The 24,858-nt window shown below is 43.2% G+C and overlaps 2 protein-coding genes and 1 long non-coding RNA gene across 4 annotated transcripts; 2 read left to right on the top strand and 1 right to left on the bottom strand.

Annotated features, from left to right (window-relative positions):
* Positions 1-1,513: 1,513 nt before the first annotated feature.
* On the bottom strand, positions 1,514-2,486 carry LOC107277015 (uncharacterized). The gene is made up of 2 exons (XR_010740924.1): positions 2,165-2,486; positions 1,514-2,026 (listed from the first exon to the last, which is right to left on the bottom strand). It is a non-coding gene; the product is annotated as an uncharacterized lncRNA (long non-coding RNA).
* Positions 2,487-7,415: 4,929 nt separating this feature from the next.
* LOC4336019 (uncharacterized) lies at positions 7,416-12,422 on the top strand. 2 transcript variants are annotated; one of them, XM_015779557.3, is made up of 7 exons: positions 7,416-7,635; positions 10,108-10,204; positions 10,391-10,467; positions 10,577-10,662; positions 10,764-10,844; positions 10,934-11,006; positions 11,760-12,422. In XM_015779557.3, the coding sequence occupies exons 1-7, from the start codon at positions 7,591-7,593 to the stop codon at positions 12,174-12,176; spliced, it is 876 nt and encodes a 291-aa protein (XP_015635043.1). In that variant the 5' UTR covers positions 7,416-7,590; the 3' UTR covers positions 12,177-12,422. The 2 variants fall into 2 exon arrangements, with proteins under 2 accessions (XP_015635043.1, XP_066165525.1); XM_066309428.1 differs by lacking the exon at positions 7,416-7,635 and adding an exon at positions 8,026-9,492.
* A 7,364-nt stretch (positions 12,423-19,786) lies between these two features.
* Positions 19,787-24,577, top strand: LOC4336018 (uncharacterized). The gene is made up of 4 exons (XM_015777917.2): positions 19,787-20,140; positions 20,357-20,907; positions 22,113-22,351; positions 23,903-24,577. Exons 1-4 carry the CDS (start codon positions 20,040-20,042, stop codon positions 24,455-24,457), a joined length of 1,446 nt encoding a protein of 481 aa, XP_015633403.2. The 5' UTR covers positions 19,787-20,039; the 3' UTR covers positions 24,458-24,577.
* The last annotated feature ends 281 nt before the right edge of the window (positions 24,578-24,858 follow it).

The following is a 24,858-nucleotide window of genomic DNA, read 5'->3' as shown; positions in this document are numbered from 1 at the left end:
GCAACAGAGGTATGGTGGTGGCTGATCATTTCCAACTGTGGCCATCTCCTTATCAGCTTAATTGTGAATGTTCTCACACTGAGCAGCAACCATGGCCACCGCCTACTCAAGCAGGAGACATTGGTTGTCAAGTTGCGCTGCGACGAGTGCTAGGGTCATCATCCAAATGCAGCCAAGGTGACTTAATGCCGGTGACACCACCAAGGCCACTGACAATAGGAAAATTGCATAACTCGAGGAGCCGTTCTGCTGGAAACACAACTGAAGCCGTACAATCAATTATTGAGTCTCATGCAATATCTTTACACTGTAGAATTTCCAAGTCAATGTGCATTGCACTTAATTTTGTTGAGAGCTGGCTACAAAACACAGCCAAGAAATTATGCAATGGCCAGTTGCTTAACCTTTCAGTTGGGATACATTTTGACGACAGAAAGATTTCTACTACATTGTTTTTTGCTGAGTTGCTTGAGCACCCAATAATATATTTTCAGGTTTACTTAACTGCTTTTCACTGTGTTCATTCGAACAAAATCCTGAGACCATGGATTATTGCTAGAGCTGCTAATGAGAAGCAGAACAGGAAGGTCAAGAGATGTGGTTATGATTCCATTGTTGGTTTTGATGGAAACAATCCTATTGATGCCAGTATTGCAGTAAAGGTTTCCATTGATGTGATTGGTACTTGGACAGATTCAGAGACGCTATATGCATAAGTTGCAAACAAGGATTATTTGTCTGTTAAATTACTTGAGCTGGTAAGAAAGGGGTCCAATACATACTGGTTATTAGAACTCATAACTAATGAGCTGAATCCTTGGTGTTTACTCAGATATCAGAGATGGCTAGAAATTCTGGGGCTCCCACCTTTGACTAGGGCTGCGTGGACAGGACAAGGGAAGATAGAACAGGACATTAGTGTGGACATAATTTCAGCATCTCAAGTTATCAAGTCTCTCTGTCTGAACAAGTCATCTATTAGGAGCTACTCAAGTTATTTTCTCCTGATACATGCTTTGGTCAGTAAATTGAGAGCTTGGGAAGCATTGGTGGAAAAGCATGTGCATCGTATGCACTCCAAAGATAACAAAAGTACTCCCTCCGTCTCAAAAAAGACAAACCCTGGTTTCCGTGTCCAACGTTTAACCATTCGTCTTATTTAGAAAAATTATGAAAAAAATTTAAAAAGATAAGTCATGCATAAAGTATTAATCATATTTTATCATCTAACAACAATAAAAATACTAATTATAAAAAAAATTTATATAAGACGGACAGTCAAACGTTGACACGGGAACCCACGGTTTGCCTTTTTTTTTTTTAAGGACGGAGGGAGTATTGTTGATGCCTTGGGATCCAGGAGGTTTCCATCAGCTTGGGGACAAGCTGAATTTTATGGGGGAGGGAATGTTAGGATCCTGCCTCCTTCCATGGGCCTGTCAGGTCAAATGCATATGGGCCTAGCCAACCATCCACCCCCGCCAAAGCACAAGCAAGCAGGTAGAAGGTATAAAAAGAAACAGATACTTCACATTGGAGGCATGGTGGGATCAATTGGCGAGCTGAGGCTCACGACGGCGACCTAGGCGGCCGGTGGCACCCTTGTCGATCTCTTCTCTTTCTCCTCTTCTTCCTTGAGTTACTAGCAACTTGTATCCCCTATTTTCTTCCTTTGTTTCACCAAATACTTGCAAGTGGTAACAATCTGGTTGCTAATTGAATTGGAGCAAAGGGTGCTAACACCACGTCAGCGGGCCCCACGACCACCCGAACGCCGCCGAGAAGACACACGTCAGCGCCAGCACCGCCACGGAGTAGCGCCTCGCCATCGCCGACTCGCCGTCCCGCCCGATCTGCGACCCCATGATCCACGCCACCGCGACCTGGCAGGCGATCATCACGTACGAGGCCGCTGGTCAAGAACAGTACCCGGCGGCCGTACCGGTCCACCGTGGCGATGGAGACGAGGGTGGAGCCGAGGTTGACGGCGCCCATCTCAGCGACGCGTTGTTTCGGTGCACGTGTGCTGCAAAGTCGGATGGTCACGCCCGGTAGTGGTGGGCCGGTTCATGCGATGTATTGCGTGAATTTGGGATCGGTTTGATCGATCTGCTGCCCGGAAAAGAGCTATTTCGGGAGGATTTTTAGTGGTTTTGCTACGGACCTGCAGGTTGGTGAAGCCAATGCCGAAGCCGAGCAGCATGCTGTCGACGATGAGCATGGCGATGTTGACCGCAGCGGCGTTGACGGCGGCGCCGGCGAAGAAAAGCGCCGCACCCGCGAGCATGACGGCCTGCCTCCCGACCGCCCTGGTGACGCGGCCAGCCCGGCCAGGTACAGCGACGACGTGAACGCCGTCAGCACGTGGCTGTCGTAGACGCAGTACTCGTCCCGCCGTGCCGCCGCCATCCGCCGGAGCACCCCCGGGATGAAGGCCCCACTCCATCGCCGTCACTCCCCCTGACCACATCATCTCCCTCACAGACGACGGTATATATAATACAAGTGATGAATGTCGTTTGCAGCCACGTGTAAGTGTAACGACGTATCGATTTTGCTATTTATTTGTCGACAAATTTTTTCCCAAAAATTTGACAGATATAATTACAGTATAATCGTAGTATAATTACACTGAAACTTGCATGTAATTACAGTGTAACTTGTATGTAACTTTCAAAAATCTCTCCGTAACATGTTATTTCGGTAAAATGGAGGTCGCGGGAACAAATTCTTTCACATATGTGTGTGCTATGATTTGTTTTCTTCCTCACCAAAACAAATCTTGTAATAGATCTAACGATTTAAAATTATGTGAAACTTATATATAAGTTACATGCAAGTTACAGTGTAATTACATATAAGTTACAGTGTAATTACACTATGATTGTACTATAATTACATCTGTCACATTTTTGAGAAAAAATTTGTCGACAAATGTATAGGTAGTCCCACGACGTATACGTACCGGAGATGCCGATGTCGTAGCCGAAGATGAGGCCGCCGGCCGGAGGCGGCCATGAGGCAGGTGACCACGACGGAGAAGGTTATGCCGCCGCCCATGGGGAACCCACCTCCAGCCATATCGCGCAACGGCCGGCCTTGTTTGGCACGCAATAGCCGCGCGCTCACTCGCGCACTAGTTGGTTGGGCTGGTAGCTAGCTATACGATAGCAAAGGCCGATCGATCGGGGTGTCTGGTTTTTGTATATATCCAAATCCACGGCCACGTGCGGGAGGACTTGTGTTAGTTAATTATTAAGCGCACGGAGCAATCGCGTGCCAAACCATATATTGGAAATTAACTCGTTCGGCTGCTCTTGCTTTATCAACTCGTTTTGTTTTCTTTTTCGTTTTGTTGGGGCGGAATTATTCAGTCGTATTCTTGAAGAGGCCCTACGTACAAACTAAACGTACTCCAGATTCCAGAAGATCCTCAGTCCTCACTGGCAGACTGGCAGGCACGCTGCTACTCAGATTGCGATGGGTTTCACGGGTGGGGTGGTTGTTGAGGATCGAATGGTTCAACTGCACCGCTGCATGCCTGTGGTGCAGAGTGCCGTTTTGCATGCCGGCGCGGCGTGGCTTCGTTTAGTTCTGAATCTGAGAGATATGCGCGAGTTAATGGCCTAATGTGTAATGCCATGTACCAAGGCATACATACATACATTGTACGTGTTTGTGTCTGTCAGCCAAAAGTTGGCTGATGACAGACGCCCATCTAGCTCTTGTCAGGGGGCTTGGTTTTGCTCTCCCTTGATCAGCCTGTCATCACACCGGCGGGCTGACGCATCACGCACGTAACAATTTATTGCACTATCTCGCGGTTAGCCGAAACACCACAGCGGTACAGGCTTGCCACGACAGCTACCACAGTTTGTTGTGCGTGAAGGCTGATGTTCAGTAAAAAAAGTTGGTCCGTCTTGTACTCTTGTATCATGTATATGGGCATGTTGAATTGTGTGTGATGTATCACTGTACCTTGCACAGTGCGCACCAACCTCCCGAGAAGAAGGGGAGTGCCGGAACAAAGCTGAAAGAGAAAGCATGGTAGGAGGAATGTCATAGTGGGCCATCAGAAAAGCGTGCATATGGGCTAGTTTTGCTGTAGTACAGAGGAGAAGACGCGCCACGGCGCCACTGGGCGGGACGCGCGGCCTGTGAGAGAGGCCAGGGAAAGCACGATGGTGAACTTGCCGAGGGAAAGGAGAAGAAGCGGCCCAAACTGCCGAGGGTGGGGGGGGGGGGGGGGGGGGGGAGGTTGGGTTGGGCCGAGAGAAAATGAGGAGAGGCGTCCCAAACTGATGGAAATAGCTTGATATTATCCAGGGAGTTGTTTCAACGAATTTGAGAGGCATTTGATGTGGGATTTGAATTCAAATTTTATATTTGAACTCAAAGAAGTATAGGGAGTCAACGAAGGGAACCGAATAAGGAATTCGGTATTATGGACATGGAGGAGTATTTGTGAGGGATTTAAGGGGGAGGGGATGAAAAAGTTGGAATTCAAGGAGGGAGTTTGACTGGATTTTGCATCCTGGAGTTGGGAGGAATATTTTGAGAAAGGATTCAAAGGGAGATAGGTAGATAGATGGAAATAGAGATAAAGATAGATATAGAGATAGATAGAGAGAGAGAGAGAGGATGAAACAATCGAGAATTGATTTCAAGGACTAAGGGAAAAGTTTAGGATATGGAGGTGAATCATTGGACTTAGTTTTTATTTGAGCATTAGATGAAATTTGCGGATTCAATTCGAATATAAGGATTCAAATTTCAAAGCTATTTTCGAAACGAAGACTTGAGAAGTTAGGTTAGGGATTCGAATTTGCCAAACTTGAGATTTGCAATCATGAGCCCTTCGCAAGGAGTAACCGGAGATGATTTGAGTGTGGACTCAAATCTTCGGAGAGGAACTGAACTGGAATTATTCGAAGGGGAAATTTCTCGATAGAGGTTTAGAAAGGAGATTTGAATACGAAGGTTCGAAATGTGAGATTATTCTCGGACAGAGATTTTGGGCAGACGATTTTGACATTAGGGAATTGAGACTAAGGAGGGATTTAAAGAACGAAATTTTTCGCATATAGGATTTTTATTAAATTAGTTTTTTAACGCCACGTGAAAATCGGGGCGTTACAACGCGTGCGCACCTTACCGCTATAAGCACCTCCAAAAAGCTTGGATTGGCATATTTTAGGATTAATGAAGTCGCCATGGGCATATCAATATCGATATATACACTGCTTACTACTAAAATAATAATTACCTACAAATGTGAGCATCCATGTCAAGTCTAAGACTTAAACTCGAGTAGCTTGGTTCTACCACAAGTAATAAACTAACTAGTTGAACTAAGCTCACCTCGTGACATTAATACCAATTCGATAGGCGAGGCTCACTAACTTAGGAACATATCATATGCACATAAGTTTTTCGTACACACCAACAAACAAATGTCACAGAAAATTCTAGAAAAAATTAGACACGTGCTCCTAATAGTATTACACATATATGCGAAGTTTCATATTCAAATGCATTATATTTTAGCTGTAACAAAAAAAAGTGAAAATCTGACCGGTTTTAAGAGTAAAATCTAGATAATTTTATCTTTTTGTTACCGCTAAAATATAATGAATTTAAAGATAGGATTTTACACATAGGTGTAATACTAAAATATAATAAATAAAAAATATGTGTTTAATTTGTTTAAAACATTTCTATAACATTGTTAGTTGGTGTGCATAGGAAACTTGGAAACTTGTGTATATAGATTCGTTCCCCACTAAAGTTAGGAAAAAGTACACCGAAGGTCCCTCAACTTATTATCGGGATACAAAATCGTCCTCCAACCATAAAACCAGATATGCGGGGTCCCTCAACTATATAAAACCAGTTACAATAGGTCCTTCGGCGGTTTTGATCCCGGTTTTATCCTACGTGGCTGCTGAGTCGGTGTGGGACCCATGTGGGCCCCCATGTCAGCGAAACCTAGTTTTCTTCCCCACTTCTCTCTATCCCCTCTCAGCCTCTCTCCCCTCCCCTCCAAGCAGATCGCCGGAGAGGGCACGATGCGGGCGCGGAGTGGCCAGCTGGAGGAGCGGGCGACGGCGCGGGGAGCGGCCGGCCGGCCGGCAGAGTAGGTGAGCGGTGGGCGGAGCGGGCGACGACGCGGGGACGAGAATAAAGACGACGCCGACGCCGTACGCGATACGAGCGAGGCGGGCGGCGACCTCGCTATCGTTCGCGTACGGCGTCGGCGTCGTCTTCATCCTCCGCAGCGAGCTCCCCGGTGATGCTCATCGAACTTTTCTCACACCGCCCCAACAGCAAGACGCTCGTCGAGGTCGTCCCGGTCATGGTGGAGGAGCTCTACATCCGAAAGGTAGACGACGAGGCGCTCCGCTACAAGGCCATGGCCGCCGCCGTCCCCGCCAACGTCGTCGAGTCTAGCATTGATCCGGATACCACCGTGGTGAACAAAGAAGGCCACGTCCTCACGTCCAAGTAATCCATCTACGACTTCATCCACATGCTCAAGTGCTTCATTCCTCACAAGCTCAACCTCAGCATCATCCGTGTCCTGTCGCGCTCACCGCGCACGCCAATTCGCTCGCCGCCGTGGTCTCGGTCGTCAGGGAGAACCACCAGGGCCACTCCATCGTGGAGCTCCCGGACGGAAGCGCTTGATGTCGCCGCGACGAGGCTGCTCGTCACCTGTCAATGCACATGGGGCACACCATCGCCGAGAGGCTCTGCAAGACGCAGAGAGCCGCCGGCGCCGGCGAAAGAGGCAGACGAGGGGCGGAGGGCCGCGCTGCTGCAGGCGGTTTGCGGTCGTGGGCGGTGGCATGTCGGCGGCGTCGGGCTCCGCGTGCGGGTGTTTGCTCCGGGACCATAGTGCGTCGGGCGGCGTCGTCGTCTCGCCGCGGACTGGTGATGAGCAGATGCAACAGCTGGAGGTCGGCCGGCGTAGAGCCGCCGCCGCCGGTGGCAGCTCCTCCCTCGCCGGCCGCTGCCCGCGCCCGCAACGCCCATCTGTTCTCTGCAGCCGCCGTGGAGAGGGGAGGAGAGAGGAAGAGAGATGGTGAGGGGAGGGGAAGAAGTGGCTGACATGTGGGACCCACGTGGGTCCCACGCTGAGTCATCTGCCATATCAGACAAAACCGGAGTCAAAACCGTTCAGGGATCTAGTTTATTCTGGTTTTATAAGTTGAGGGACGCATTGTATCTGGTTTTGTGGTTCAAGGACGATTCAACAAGTTGAGGGACCTCCGGTGTACTTTTTCCCTAAAGTTATTATGTCACATTTGAGTACGGACGGCCCACTAATCTCGCGATGCCCGAAAACGAAGCCCAGAGACCCAACTCCCCCATTCTCAAGCATATTGCATCGACAAGCGCAGCGGCATTCTTCCGAGCCCCCTCTTCGCCATTTCGCCTGCTCCGTGATCGCCGTCGCGCACCATTTCGCCGCCCTGCCCCGCCCCAGCAACGATTGCGTGCGGGATCTCAAACCCTAGGGTTCCCTCGGCGCTGACGGGAGCAACCTCTCGCCGCCGACGCCGCTATCGCCCGGCAGATTCGTTGACGATGGGGCGCTCACGGCCCTCGCCTCCGCCTCCTCACGCGAGCGAGGTAATCGTCTCCCCCTTTAACCGTTCGTTGTTGTTTGTGTTCAGCCGTGGAGCGGAGATGACGCGGTATCGAATACCAATTGGCTTAGATGCGATTTTGGAAACAGAACTTACGTCATTCCGCGGCAGAATTTTACTTTATCCACAGCGGATTCATGATACAGAGTTAGCGATAATATGTTGATTGTGCATTATTAGAGATTTTTGTTTCCGATTTATGTGCAGCGCTAGTAAGATTCCCTGAGCATGTGCAACTTATGATCCACCTGCCGAACTGATTTTGTCTTGCTAATTAGTGCATAAATTTCCTAGGTAGGACAACCTATTGAATTCGTTTCAGTCGTTCCTATTAATTGTATTATGGTGATTGTTTTTTTTTTTTGAAACCTAGATCTTGCTGGTTTTATATTAAGAGAGGGAAATGCCATACAAAATTATGGTGATTGGTTTACTTGGATATGATTTCCAATAACTGTGCCCTGGTCAATATGGATATTTGGTACGGCAGTATTGTCAGAGAATGATAGAAAACACTATTGACAGAGTATTAGACTGTATATTGGATCCAAAAATGTGAGAACAGAATATGGTTCAGCAGTCCATAGTTTTGCTGCTGTTGCTTATAATCTTGCAAGGTTATCAGCCAGATTGTTACAGTTAACTTGCAAGGCTATATATCAGCCACATTGTTACTCTGAACTTGGAAGTTTAATATGCCTGGAATCTTTCACAGGATTGGGAGTTTGGATATACCCTAATGAACTACAACTGACCATTAAGCAGCACTGCCTGTTGAAAAGTTGCTAGTTTACTCATTTAACTTCCATATATGAATGTACACACCTGTAATTTTGTTTAGCAGATCAGGAATAGGGGGCTCACCTCAAAGCATGTGACCACAATTTGCCTTGATGGAACTGACAAGGAAGCGTTAGCAAGCTATCTTAGTGGCATTGAAGAGGTAATTAATTGGTCATATGAAGATGGAATTAAGGTGGATATCTCAGATATTTGTGGACAGTGCCATGAGGTATTCACTACAAGAGCTGGAGGCTCAATGGAAGTGGAATTCGTGTACATGGGTCGGTCTATAAGATTCTTGATACAGGGAAGAAATCTGTACCTTAGAGGATGGAAAGCAAGGGATTGTGTTTTTGAGCTTAACCATGACCAACATGAGAACTTCACTCTGGACCCAAAGTGCATCAGACTCAAAACTGGTTTGAACTATAACAAGCTTGTTTTCGGGGGTGTTGAGAATACTCCCACTGGTCTATGGCCTGTTAGAAAAGCATTTGACAACTTCTGGAGGCATGCTGGTGGTGAAAACATAAATATATCAGAAGATGTTGCAATATTTGCTGTGATTATATCTGAGGCAGCAAGATTACGCCCGGTGCATGACTACATCAAAGATTCTTTCCTTTCTGAGAATCCGGGTTTAAGCAAATTGGGGAAACATCCCTCCAACCCCATGTATGTGAAGAAGTACAAGAAAATTTCTGCTCACATAATGGAAAATGTTGACCTCATGAAACAGGGCCTAGAGCCAAAACCATTCAAGCATGAGAAACTTGTCATAGATTCTATGGAATCGGCTCTTAGTATTGTCAGGATCTTATTCAGGGATGCATTTAACTCAGGATTATTTGAGCATGAGAAACCTCCCAAGCCCATCTTTGAAAACACATTGGATCGTCAGGAGGTTAAGCACAAAAGAAAGCAGGACAAGCGGAAAAAGAAAGGAAAGAAGGGAGGAGGGGGATCAGGAGGGGGAGGTGGAGGTGGATCGATTGGGGAAGAAGTACCAAAGGGAGGAGGAGTTCGAGAAAGACTGAAGGGAGCAAGTTACAAGCATGTTAGTCTTTTAGTCCTCATGGGCTCATTGCATATTTTATGTTTTACCTCAGAAATATTCTTACTGGTGACGTGCATATTGCATTTTGATGTATTATTAATATATATATGATGTGTCTGTTTGATCCTAGTGCACCTGAAGTTGACAATAACTTGACGCTGATCAGCTTTTCATCTCCTTAGTTCCAGTGTATTAAAAGCAAAAATTGTCAGTTGTTAAAGTTGCATAAATATTCCTTTGTTCAACAAAATGATTTTGCATAATTTCCTGATTCTCAGTGTGACATCTATATATTTGCAGCATGTGACGATGTGAAACTAGTCACCGGTCAATATTATGAGTTGTTAGATACATAAATGAAACTTTATCCTGCTGAATTATTTAGCGATCATCCTCTGATTTGAGATGTGACATTTGATTCACCCATTGTTTCATCGAAACTGTTCATAGTGTTATGCTGTTGCGTGCTCCATTGTTTTCCTTGTTTGCAACTCAACATCTCGTTTACAGAATTCCATTTATCTTTCATATACTTACCGTAATAGCTTTTGAAACTAGTATACAAAAGATACGTGTTGGAATAACACCCACTCTTTTGTTTGGTAATCCTCACAGGCCAGAGACATTGACAGCAAGAGTATTGGCCCCAGCAGTAATGGCTCTGATGATGAGAAAGTGAACTGGAAGGCTCTAAAAGATGTCATATACAAAGGTAATCAACCCTACTTGAGGCTTTCATTGAAGATTCCGTTGTGCTCATCGCATGATAATGGATCAGGCGAAGTGGATGGTTGGACCTTTATTACTGATTTTTAAGCATTGTTATTCCTAAAGTATCTCAGCTTTGCATAGAAGATGCTCAAAAGCAAGTGGATCTTTTTTCTTTGCTCTGTTGCAGAGTGTTTTATTCATTCTGGTTTGAAGATCTTATCCATTCTCTCTGATGTCCGTCTGCATCCCCACGAGCGGTGGAATGTATGTTTGTTTCACAACCTGTAACTCAAAAGGTCCCTTTGGTGACATGTCTCAAGGTTTATCGGTTCAGTAACGGTTAATGAACTGATGATACTATTTCACTGAACAGATTTGTCAGAAGGTAGGATCGAGGGCTGCAATTCTGCAAAATCTTGTCAACCCCATTGAGGTGTTCGTAGATGATGAATGTGCTGGGTATACTACTGTGCCTTTAAGTTAACAATTTTGATTAGTTCTTTTCAAAGAATAACTATACAAACATATAATTTCTATATGCCTTCCTCTGATTATTTTAGGAAACCAGCTCCCCAAGTGCCAAAGAGTTCAAAACCATCTATTATGAAGCTTAGGCAAGCAACAAGCAGAAACCTCAAGCGGTAAGAATAGTTTAGCTTATACTATTATGTTTCCACAGGTTCTGTTCCTTTCTCAGTTTTTTTTATGCACACTTGCTTTTTTTGAACAGGGAAATTGAACTGCTTATGGAGAACCCACAGCGCAACTTCCCTCTAACCAACTTCTGTCTTGACCCCTCAAAGGTATGCTTGTTTTTTACAATATGTAATTATAAACTCAATACTTTTTTTTTTGAAACCGAAGCTAGGCTAAGCTGGAGTTATATTAAGGAGAATAGAAAAGTATTTACAATATCACCAAAGAAGGTGAAGGAGAAAGAAACAAGGGAAACTAGGGAAGAAAACATAAAAGAAACACACACTAAATGAAACCTAAGCGGATATTCTCGCGATGTTTTTTGCTCCACACATGCTCCATATTTTGATTTCGTCTTGTATTTTGATGAGTAGTTGCGACATGGTTTTCTCTTGATTTTGGAACACCCTCCTGTTTCGTTCACACCATATTTCCTATGCCACCAACAAGTGGATTGACTTGAGTGCTTTAGCCTTGTTTTTCCCTCCTTGAAATGTACTCAATACTTGCTAACATGTATATTGTTAATGAACTAATGATAATGTTTTGGACCAGTAAGGAGATGAAGCTTAGCTTTCGTTGTATATTTACTTGTTCTTAGGTTGATTTTGCTTAAGATCTCTGTCTCTTGTGCTATATGGGTTTGTGAGAGATGTCAGCGAGTTGCATGATCAAATAGAATTAGTGTATGACACAGTGCGAACAGTTCCATTTGGTCTACTGATTTTCTTGAGAAAAGTGCTTGTGAAAACAGCAATTTCTTGACTGTCCCTGTCTGTAAACAACATCAATCCATTGAAAAGGAAAAGCTTTTAAACCTCACAGCTATTGTTGACTTTGCTCCTTTTTTATGCATGCAGTTGATTAAATCTAGCACTATGGTTTCCCCTGTCATTTATGCGCAACGTCGCCTGTCATATCTGATGAATGGCATGGGAAGACAACAAGCTCTCGGTGATGCAATGCAAGCTTGGAGACGGCCAACCACTTTTAATTTTCTGGATGCTGCTCTGCCTTCTTTAGGCATGGAAATTGAATCTGAAGAAGCAATCGAGGGTGCATCAAATTTTCAGCTTGAGCTAAAGAGAAGGGGGATGTTCTCCAGCGCTCTCCTCTACGCAAGAAGGAGATTGCCCTCCGAGTCCCAATTGCCTTGTTCATCACCATCACTTATGCACCAAGCAAGCGTACGCAACAAAGGCTGTTTGTTTTCAGGCAGCGCTCTTCAAAAGAATTTCCATTTATGGATTGCACGAGGTCTCAGGTTGCTACGCTGATCTGACTGCGCGATAACTTTCATATGCCGGGAATTCATGCTTAAATAGCCAATTAAGCCTGATCAGAATGTAACAAAATTCTTGTGGCAAGTTGACAACTTGCTATCCTGCTGAACAAATATTATCCTCAGTATTGTCGTCCTGACTTGTGGGTGAATTCGAGAGCATTGATATGATGGAGGTAATTTGGTTCCGCTGTATATTGACATATTCTGCTTAAGTAGATAATACTCCGTGTATGTTGCAGTGGGAATTGTTGACTGAATTAAAGTAGGTCTATTCGGTGCAACTGATCCACCGGTGGTGGTTGCCTGGTGCGGTGACCTGTTGCAGCATAGCCGCATGCCAGCCTCGCCAGAGGCCGCGCCACGGCGTCACTGTCCACTACCACGTTGCGCGCGCGGCGACTAGGTACCACACGAGCGCTGGTGCGGTGCACCGCGCGTTGCACGACGGTTTTGATCATGTCGTTTGGTTTTGGACGAAATGGCAGGCGGCTCTTCTCTTCATCGCCGAGATGGCCCCGACGCGGTGGCGTGGCTCGCTCACGGCCGGGTTCCAGTTCTTCCTCGCCGTCGGCGTACGTCGTCATCGCAACGGCGGGCGTGGTCGTGGGGCCCGCTGGGGTGGGTGATCCCCGGCGAGATATTCCCGGTGGACATCCGGTCGGCGGGGCAGGCGATGAACGTGTCCATCGGCCTCGGCCTCACCTTCGTGCAGACGCAGTCGTTCCTCGCCATGCTCTGCCGGTTCAGGTATGGCACCTTCGCCTACTACGCCGCTTGGGTCGCCGTCATGACCGCCTTCATCGCCGTCTTCCTGCTCGAGTCCATGCCCACCGTCTGGGCGCGACACTGGTACTGGAAGCGGTTCGCGCCGCAGGAGCAACTGAAGAGGAGCGAGGTGCGAGGACGAAACGAACAAGAGATTTGCTACCGTTCAGCAGAGGGAGGCGGTACCAAATCCTAACCGTTAGCTGGGACAGATCAAACGGTTGAGATTGCTCGGTACCGTGCGGTACCATTTTAGCCCTTATAGTGGTACCATTTCTTGAAGAGAGGTGGAAGGATAGTATAGACTTTTCGTATGTAAGGGCGAGACGCCGGGGTGCGCGGTGGGGTGTTGACGGTGGCACCAGACTACGGGTTCCAGACCCGATGTCGATAGCGGCGGTAGGCAGCGAGGTGCGCCGCGGGGTCAGCATCGACGGTGGCATCAACGGACGGCGAGGTCTGGGGCCGGCGTTGATGGCGGTGGCGGCGAGCTGCGGCCTGTGGGGTTCAAGGGTTTGAGGTGGCGTGCAGCCTGCGAGATCCAGCCCTAGCTTCGACGGTGGTCGGGCGGTGGCGAGCATCACAGGGCTAGCGTCGGCGACGACGTGCTGTGAGATCCGATCCCAGCGTCGACGGCAGGGCTGCGGGATCCGCGGCGGTGTGTGGCATGTGTGGCCTGCGACTCTGCGAGATCCAGTCTTGGCGTCGACGGCCATGGCAGGCGGCTGCGGTGGCGGTTGGGGCGTTGCCGGCCGCGATGGCGAGGTGGCCGTGGAGAGGTCGGACCAGGTGCCACGGCAACGGCGGGGGTGTTGGCAGCCGAGGCAGCGAATTGGTCGTGGAGTTGTCGGATCAAGCACCACGGCAGCGGCGGCGAGTCGTCGGACCAGGCGGCGGCGCCGGCCGCAAGGAAGAACTGCAAAGACACGCATATGAGGGAGGAAACAATGGACACAAGCATGCGGCGGTGTTCAAGAATGAGAATTTTTCCATTTTGACGAAGAACTCAGGAACAAGATTAATTGATTCAATATTGGAAGAGATTTTTACTCATTCCCAATCCTACCCCTAAACATTGGATGGCTAGATTTGATCTAGTACCTGGTGGTACTGGTATCTTGGGGTACCAAGCGCTGGACAGTAGCAAATCTCAACGAACAAACCTAAGTGACTGATCGAGATTGAGATTGATGTTTCACGATTGTGTAATCGAAATTGCTAATGCGTTTTTTTTCTTTTCCCTTTTTTTGTGGTTTTCTGTTCTGTTTTATTTTTCTGTTCCGGTTTTTTTTTTTCTTTCTGGTTTTTTACACTCCGGGTACGCCTATAAAACTTTATATACATGTATTTTCTGGATTTTTATACGTACATATACTAATTTTTATACATGTATATAAAATTTATATACGAGTATGCAAAGTTTATATACACGTATGTAAAGTTTATATACATATATATATATATATATATATATATATATATATATATATATATATATATATATATATATATATATATATATATATATATATATATATATATATATATATATATATATATATATATATATATATATATACGTATGTAGATTAGTAGTAGTAATACATACTACTACTAGTAGTAGTCCTAGTAGTAACAGTAATGGTAGTATTAGTACTGCAAGTAGTAGTACAGGTAGTATTAGTACCAGCTGAGGTGCCGCGCGCGCCCCGACTGGTCGCGCATTAGCGCCATGTGTAATTGCACTTTTGTCCATCTGCTGGGAAAAGTGATTTCATCGCTCGAGGAGATATCCCCTCGTTTCGTCCATGCCATCTAAATAGTCATAAAATATTTTGAAAAAAATTGGCAGCATAGATTGATATGAAATATATCACTCCACAAATATACAAGTTTGAATTCAACTTCTACAAGTTGTAACGAAAATAACAAATATAGTTGCGAATGTACGACAACTATTGTCCATTTAATTTGTTCTTTTTGTTGCAGCATGTAGAAGTTGAATCTGGTCTTGTATGTTCGTGGAGTGATATATTTTATATTAATCTATGTTATTATTTTTTTTCAAAATTTTTAATAACTATTTAGATGGCATACAAATAACGAGGGAATGTCATCTCGAGTGATGAAAATACATATCCCTCTTTTATAACTTTTGAATCATGGAGTAGGTCCTAGTTCACTTGTCTTTTTCAATCGAAATCAAGTGTTGAAAAATCCAACATTGGCTGCTCCCATCTAGCTCAAGTGTTGAAAACTCCCCACAGCACTGTTGCATTTATGGTTTAAATAACACATGAGGCAAGAAACACACAGGGGTCTTCCGGCTAGCTCCACGAGGTGGTGCGCTAGACGACCTGGGTTCAAAACCTCACTCCTAATTATTTGATATTAGGTCATTCCCTAATATTCACGTCTTTTTTAATAGCACATGTTGCTTGCCAGCGTGGCAATCTACTCGCTCTCCAAGGAAATCCCTTCTCCCCCTCTATTTGAAATGTGGAGAATTTTTAGAATATGTCATTGGATTCGCACCATCTAGGTTTGCCACTTAATTCATGACACTTTCTGAATATGCCACCGAGGACGCGAGTTGTTTCATTCCGTGCCACTCGTCCCTCCGAAGCCACATGTCGCCTGACGTGTTGTCCGTACGCCTCATTTGTCGCCACCGGTGAGCTCCTCCTTCCCACGCCGGCGAGAGCTCCTCCTGACGCTATCTTGCCATGCCTGGCCCACCTCCGAGCTTCGCAGACGCTGCACCGTCAACGTTGCAGACTCTGCGTGGAACGACGCCCATAACCACGGTCCTCCGCGGACGGCCCACCCATGCTCCTCCTTCATCTCCTGCCTACTTCGTTGTCGCTGCAATGTCACTATCATCCACCTCCTCCAATTTCTCCTCCTTGGCACGAGCCCTTGCCGCCGCCATCCTCCGCGGATGGCCCACCCCTACTCCCCCTCGTGTGGCACCGCGCCGCATCTCCCGCCTACTCCGCCGTCACCACAATGTCGCTATCATCCACCTCCTCCAGTTTCTCCTCTTCAATGCAGGTCCTCACCGATGCCGTCCTCCACGGACGCCACATCCCCGGTGGCGGTGGTGATATTGAATCCTATAATGGCATTAGCATGTGCGATGAGAAGCTAGCTCCATTGGTGTGGGGGAGGAAGAGCTTGCTTGCGGTGGCAAGATGAGGTGGACGGACGACGCGACATGGACTTGCAATGCCGCCGGCTTCGAAGGGATGGAATGGCATGGAATGAAATAATTCACGTCCTCAGTGGCATGGAATGAAACAATTCATGTCCTCGGTAGCATGTTCTGAAAGTATTGCGAATTGAGTGACAAATATTGAAAGTGGTGCAAATCGAATGGCATATTCTGAAAATTCTCCAATCGAATCCCTAGCCGACGGTGAGGGCGGCGAACACGGTGGCGCTGGAACTTTGGGGAGGGGAATTCGTCTGGTATTAAAAGTTCAGGGTGAACGATGTCTAGTTTTCAAGTTTAGGGGGATTATTCGTACTCACCCAATAATTCAGGGATGCAATTCGAACATATATTATATTATTGAAATAACTTTGAAAGGAGGCAACACGTTCATTGTGGAGGCTAAAAATTCCCTCATTAATCGGAGAAAAGGAAAAGAAGGGTCCAAGTAGGAATACATTTTAAAAATAACTGAAATTCGGAATTAACAATAAGCAATATTGAAAGAAGAGTACATATAAGAACCCAATAAGATTAACTAAAATTCGAAATAAAAATACTATAAAATCTGAAATTAGAAAAAGAAAAAGAAGAGTTTAAGTAGGAATACAATTTTAGAAAAGTACATATAACAATCCAATACGAGATTAATTATAATTCGGTATAAAAAATAAAATAAAATCCTAAATTAGAAATTTTAAAAATAGAGTTAGAATAGGAATATAATTTTGAAACATCTGAAACAAAAAATTAAAAATAAGGAATATGAAAAGAATAGTCCATATAGAACATAATATGAGATTAATTAAAATAAAAATGAAAAATAAAAAGTAAAATAAATTTCGAAATTAGAAAAATAAAAATAGGGGTTCAAATAGTAATACAATTTATAAATAACTAAAATTCGTAATAAAAAATAAATACCATTGAAAGAAGAGACCATCTAGAACACATAACAAGATTAATTGAAATTCAGAATAACAAATAAAAAATTCTGAAAATAGAAAAAATAATTATAAGAGTTCAAGTAGGAATATAATTTATAAATAAAAAATATTGTAATGAAAATATGTTTTTTTTTTAAAAAATAATATAGAACACATCAATGACAAATGACAATAAATATGAGAGAAGTAACATTGCTTATAAAGGAGTAGAGTGATGGAGGTTGATGCAATATCTAAAAACTATTAAAGAAACCCCAAATGGAATCGCAATGACGATTAAAAGGAGGGACGACGAACATGACATTAAGTAGCACGGTCACAACGGTTGGCGGGACTTATAAAAAGTAGGGAAAATTGCAAAAACCACCCCAAATATCACTCTGAGTTTGAGATGCCTCCCCATAAGAAGATTTGTTGCAAATTTCCACCTCCTAATTCACCTTGATTTGATTTAGGCACCTTCTCTCCACACGTATGTGATTCCTGAAGAATCTCGTGGCGAAATCAACCGAGTTCCACTCGGTGGGAGCAAGAGATTATGTTGTTTGTTCTGTATAAGGCGATCATTTCCTTGTGTTATCATGACCATTTTCACTGTGTTTTTCATGGTATACTAGCTATATATTCCAAACCGATATCATGCGTACTGAACAACATATCCTTTTTTTAGGATGTAATGAGCATATAGAAACATTTGAACATGAAGCGGTAATCATATAGCCAGATTAGAACTGCATGATTTCATCTATTGCAATTGGTCAGATGACCCAAAATAGCATGTTTCAGTACAATTTAATTAGAACTTAAGGCCACACAATCTAATGCAAAAAGGACCTGCCGACAAATCATCACGACGAGCGGGACTTGGCTAATTTCACCATGAGATGCTCCAGGAATCATACATGTGTAAAGAGAAGGTGCCTAAATCAAATCAAGGTAAATTAGGAGGTGGGGATTTGCAACAAATCTTCTTATAGGGGGCATCTAAAACCTAGAGTGATATTTGGGGTGGTTTTTGCAATTTTCAATGGCAATAAAACGGAGAGGCAACGAGCGAGCCGTAGAGGAGTACATTAATTATGTTCAAGAAAGTAGAAAATGAACTCAGACAATAATTATGTTCAAGTTTTAAAATTCCAATGACAATAAAGAGAAGACTCATCAGGCGGGCCGTAGAGGAGTATAGTGACAACGTTTGACATGATTTTTTCTTTAAAAAATATAAAAACGAAACCCAATGAGACAATAAACTCCAAAAACTACAAGATCCAATTTTTAAAGGTTTTAATGACAATGAATAGAAGCAGTGGTAGATCGACAAAAAAAAAATAAGAGTAAATTCCCTGTGTACCCCTAAAAACTCACTCAATCCCTTTCGTACCCCTGAAATTTACCCGATCTCTTCTATACCCCTGAAATTTCAACTTGATCCCTTCCATGCCCCTACCGTTACATTTTCCATTATTTCACTATTACATTTGGTTGCAAATGTCTTTTTTGCCCTTGATGCTATAGGTTTGAATATAAGCTTAAAAGCGATTGAAAATTTTGTTTGAGTGCACAGTACGTGCATTTTATGAAAAAAATGAGACTAAATAATTAGTGCAGAAAATTTTGACATAAATTTTGGAAATAAAAAAGGTAATAAATTAAAATTTTTATTTGAAATTTTAATAGGACAATGATTTTTTTTTGATCGGGAGCATTCATAAAAAAATTATTATGAAAATTGGTTGTCCTATCTTTGTATGAATGATCCTCTTTTTTTTTTACTTATTTTAAAAATAAATACACAATTTTTTATTTCATTATCTAAAAATATTTTTTGGGATAAATAATGCATCGCACAACAAACTCATAGCTATAATAGTTTCGTGTGAGAAGCTTTTACATTTTTAACAATGTAATTCATCCAAAGGGTAAAATGGTCATTTTTATAGAAATTAGACGGTCAACTAACAATCAACTGACGGGAGGGGTATGGAAGGGATCAAAATCAAATTTTAGGGGTATATAAGGAAGTAAGCAAAATTCAGGGGCATAGAAGGGATTAGTTAAAATTTCAAGGGTATACAAGGGATTTTCTATAAAATTAAATGAGGGGTGACAAAAAAGAAAGTAAGAGGTAACAACCGATGTGACTTTTAAAAATTATAAAATTAGAAACATGGGGATGATAAGGCTTTGTTTTTCAAAATCTTTAGATTACGAGATAGCTATTTAACAATATTTAAGTAAAATCATATTAATAAATAGATATTTCCTCCGTTTCACAATATAAGTCATTCTAGCATTTCCCATATTCATATTGATGTTAATGAATCTAGATAGATATATCTATTTAGATTCATTATATCTATCTAGATTCATTAACATCAATATGGACGTGGGAAATGCTAGAATGACTTACATTATGAAACAGAGGGAGTAATTTTGTATGGGTGCTAGCAGCGCAATTGCGCGAGCCACCCATCTAGTTTTTCTTATATAAAGTTAGATGCAGAATTTAATTATCTTGTAAAAAGGTAATTATCTTGTATTATATATTACTGTAAAGAATATAATTTAATTCCACTACCTCTATTTCTAAAAAAAAATCATTGTATCTTAAAAAAGATCTGTTGGTGTTCGGTCTCAGCGTCTATAGCGTGAACAATCGCGCAGTGGGCTTTTTTCGACTTTTGGGCTAGCAAGATCACACACAACACGCACATCACGAACCGGACCAAACCTCCGCCGCCGCCCGCCGCCGCCGCCGCCGCCTACACAACCCCCCCTCGCCCCCCGCCGCGCCCTCCTCTCCGTACGTGGAGCGCATGCAAATCCCCTCGCGCTCGATTCTTCGCCTCCTCCGACGCCCCATCGTCGCGCCTTATTCTGCCCTGCGGCACCGCATCTCGATCCCCTCCCGCGATCTCTCCTCTCCTCCATGGCTACCTCTGGTCCGGCTCGCGGGTGGCTACCGGCGCTTGCGCGAAGAATCGCTTCAGTCACGGGGACGCTTAACCCTCCTGCCAGTCGTGTTTCTCGGTGTGTTCTCCTGCTCTGATCCTAAAGTTTGGGCCTTTCGTCTCTTGCTAAAGTTCTCGATATAGATTCTGTTGAATTTAGTTTTTTTTTTGTTAGAACTATTTGTTCTTATATCATGTTGGTGTTTTGAGTATAACTAGGGAAATTATTTCAATCCCGACTGATGGCACTTGAATCGGACGCAAAGATTTACCCTTTTATGCTCTTTGTTCATAGATTTCCTGGATCTCGGAACATGGCCAGCGGCAGTGGAGTGGAAGGCGAGGGATTGGGTATACCATACAGGCGCCGCTTCATCCCATTTGCCAACGATCCTATCCACACAACCAAAGATAATATCATTTCTATGGACAAGCACCTTCCCATCACCCAAGGCAAGGACAGTGCTGCAACTAAGGAGTTCATCTCTTGTTATGGCCATTGCCGTCCTACCACGTATGGCGATGAAGATGCTTCTAGGACAGCTGTGGAGGTCACCGGTGGTAAACAAGATCCAAGGGGGGCAGTTCAGAACCTAATAGATGGTGAAGTGGCAGTTCAGGAGCTAATAGATGGTGAAGAAATTGCAAGGAACCAAAGGGCCAGTGAGGTTAGTGACAACGATGGATATGAAGAGTTCAATGATCGTGCCGTTAACTACCACTGTGACTGTCATGTTTGGACGCCACTTATTGCAAGCAGCCACCGTGACGGTTCTATATACGATACCAGGGGCACCTTTGGATCTGGGTGGAAATGGGATTATCGTATTGCAGATCGTAACGAGAGTAAGTGATATATATCTATTTTCCTGTTGTTATCTATTTTATAATTAGGACATTTGTCAAGCTATAGGTTCAGCTAATATATTCTATGTTGAAAGGTTAGTGTGCATTATATTTTGTACTTAAAATGATAAATTAAACTACTAAAACCGGGTCACTTCACCCCTGCTTTAAATTGAGATTTTGTACCATAATATGACACTCCACTCTATGTCATGAATACTTTCGCAATTTCTCATGATTATCTGCATACATTATCACATCCCAAGGGTTTGTGTCCAGGAGGAAGGTGGCAGCAATGCTGCCACTTATGCAACCCTAGGGTGCCAACCAGTCCTATGGCTGCTGGGGCCCACCATGTGGCCATCTGACCTACATGCCCTGAACAACAAACAAGACGAGAAATTCTGTCTATTATTAAGAGTCTGGAGTCTAGTAGACTAGGAAGTTATCAATTAAATAGAAATATATCTCCCATTTAAGTTAAGGGTGGCATAATAGATGATATTTATATCAAACCACAGCTCTAAGTATCGGAAGAACTTTTTATTTGCCACTACAGAGTGTCCTATTCTGGGATACGCCATTGGAAAATATCTTATACGGTCTATGGCATCCACCTCACAAATTTCACCCTTATTTGCAATTGTTGACCAGTCAAGACATGGGAAAGGTGTAAAATTAGGATGCCTCATCCACCTCCTAGGTGATCATTCCCATGATGGCCATGATCTAACTGGTGATGCCTCCTCGATGGCACTATTGAACAGAGGCAGCATTCTACCATGACCACAATCGATGAAGTGTCACAGAATAAATTGCAGACTTTGTGCTTGAGGGGGACAATTGTGGACCAGTGGAACAGAGCCCCCTCAACTCCAAACCATGGTGGTTTGTTCCCTTGTTTGGGACCTGATGTTCTTTTCTTTTTCCCCTTTTTTTTTATTTTCTTCTGTCAGTCTGAATTGGTTACTAGAAATTACATTGGACAGAAGGTGTTTTTTTTTTTTTGCCTTATATTGTCCCACATGAAGTGATCTGGTTTTAGTAATTAGGTGGGGGAGTGAAATGAGACGGGAATTATCTAGACAACCAAAAAGCTTTAGTCATTAGAATGGACTTTCTACCTTTATTTTTATTGTACCATGCATGTATTTTATCTACTCTTTAAGTTTCCGTTACAATTTGGCATGTCATCTTTGTTGTAGCTCGGTTGGAGGCAATGATGTTATCACATCCCACGAAAGATTGCTACATGAGGGATGGAACTTGCATATGGCATCCTGCAAATAGCATGTTGCAAATTTTCTCAGTAAAGTTGGCTAAAACTCCTGTAGTTGATGGCTCAATTGAATTGTATGGATACATTGCTGTGCGGGACCTTCAGGATCCATTACTTAATTATATAGTCAAAATTGGCAGGGATGATCCCATCATTGTGGAGCAGGTATGCTTCCATGCTCTCTACAATTATTTCAAATTACTTTATTTGTTTCACATTATAAGATCAAACTTACAGCATGCATGGAACAAATGTGATTAGAGCTTACCCAACATTAACCTTAACACTAAACCGTCCTTCACCCATGGTTAGCCAATTTTGTGCTAAATGGTCATTTAAACAGAAACGGCTAACCACCATGTGGCGTTTAAACAGGCTAAATGACCATTCAGGTGAACAATGAGGTTACCTTTTGTTGTTACTCCCTCCGATTTCATTTTAATTGACGTTTTGGACAATGACACGGTCTACAAAATATATCTTTGACCTTATTTTTCTATTATAATATATGCAATAAATAAATGCATGTTTACTTTTATTATAGTGCTTTGAAAGATAAATCTATATATGTTGTCCTAGTTTTCTTTAAACTAGATATTTTAAAAGTTATTGATGGTCAAAGTTATAAAAGTTCGATCTCAACCTTGTCCAACACGTCAATTATTTTATAGAGCCGGAGGGAGTATTTTACAGCCACAAAATATCTTTTACATTACTGAATTTAGGATAGAGTGGAAATGGTGTATTAGGCTCAGTTTGATAGTGTAGGCTCAGTTTGCAATCTTTTTTTCTTAAAAAGAAATGAAATAGTAGTAGTCTATGGTTTCCGCCATATTTCTCATGTGAATGTTTTCTTTTCTTAACAGAAACAGGCTGCTACTATGATTTTCATTGTCCCACCATGATCTAACGGCTTAGTTTTTTTTTCTTTGATAATGTGGTAATTTTTTTTCTGAACAGAAACATGCCGCTACTATGATTTTCATTGTCCCACCATGATCTAACAGCTTAGTTTTTTTTTCTTTGATAATGTGGTAATTTGTAGGTCTTCAAAGTGAACATAGTGCCTCTTTTTCAAGCTTTCTTTATAGTATAATAGATACATAACATACGTGCCCGAAAAGGCAGCTAAAATATTATAGTGTTATAGCTGCAAAAAATTTGCTTCCATAAACACATGTCTGGACAGTGAGGAAGGTGAGTTGGGATGCGATTAGTGTGTCCAAAAGTAACAAAATAATATTATGGATTGATAAGACCTTTATCAAGTACTATATTGTGGAATGATAATTATGATCAGACCTGTATTAATCATGAACTAGGTGCAAGTGAGTGTACGTGTTGCAAACAGAATCAAATAGAATAGTTTCGAACCCTTTGGTTCCTGCCTAGTACCACATAAAATTGTTCTTTTTTTGGTTGTCTACAGACATATGAATGACCCTTCACAACAAAGTCCTTTTTTGTTTACATTTCACACAAGCTTATATGATTAATATTTTGGAATTCAAAATTAACTCAAATAAATAGCGTGGGACAAACCTTCTCTAACATTCTTGCACACATTGTAACCGTTCTGTTTGACACATGACGAATATCTTGGGCATCAACTGTAAAATGATCCGTTTAGCTAGGCATTATTGTGACTAAAACGTTAATATTTTCTTAGTTACTTACTTTGCTATGAAGAGCTACTAAATATTAATATTTTTTTAGGGTTCCCTCATCGAAATGACTGGCCCTAAGCGAGGGATCGACTTTTCTTGTGCTGTTCTAGTTGAATATGACATGAGAATCAAGACAGGAGAACGAGAGGAAGATGATCTACAACTGATTGATGGTGCAACAGATCTTGACCATATATTGACATCACATGTACCAGTGAGAAATCGCATTTATGGAGATTGCGGCGCAGTTGACATAACTCAAGCGAATCTTTTGTATGCATTTGAGGCGACTGTAGAAGTCGTCATATCAGAAGTGCAGACTAGTTTTGATTTGTGTCTCAGCTGTTTTACCAGTGGGTTACATGAGGAAATTCGGCTCTTTGATGGTGCGATCAGTGAGTCACGTGACTTGAGGAGGTATGTGATTGCTGTCATGGAACATGAGTGTATGGATTTGAAGTTCAAGGTAGGTTTAGGGTCTGGGTGTTTCGCTGAACATTGTCGATCCTTCAAAGCAACTAATCATGGATGTGCCAGTGAACAAATAAAGATTGAGTTCGCCTCAATCTCGGTGAAGGTCACTTGGTCGGCTATGGAGTTCTAGAAGGGTACTTAGCGTTTGGACATTTTTTTTTTATTTGTTACTCCCTCAGTTATTGTAAGACTTTCTAGCATGTTCATATTCATCTGGAATAAGTTCATCTAAGGTCCCTTAACTTGTCAACGAATCCAATTTTCGTCCTTCAACACCAAAACCAGATACAACGGGTCCCTCAACTATTAAAACCGGTGCAGATTAGGTCACTCGGTGGTTTTGATGGCGGTTTTAGCTGATGTGGCGCCTACGTGGCTAATTTGACTCCGTCTCGATCTGACATGGCATTGACGTGGCGCTTACGTGGCAATTATATCTCGAAAAATAATAAAAACCACGGGCCCACATGTCAGCTTAAAAAATGGTGGGTCCCACGTGGGCCCCACATGTCATTCCCTCTCCCCTCTCGG

The sequence above is a fragment of the Oryza sativa genome, chromosome 4, assembly GCF_034140825.1.
Source record: "Oryza sativa Japonica Group chromosome 4, ASM3414082v1".
In the NCBI taxonomy this organism is placed as follows: domain Eukaryota; kingdom Viridiplantae; phylum Streptophyta; class Magnoliopsida; order Poales; family Poaceae; genus Oryza; species Oryza sativa.
Note: the sequence above shows the minus strand (reverse complement) of the source record. Positions and strands in the feature narration are given on the sequence as shown.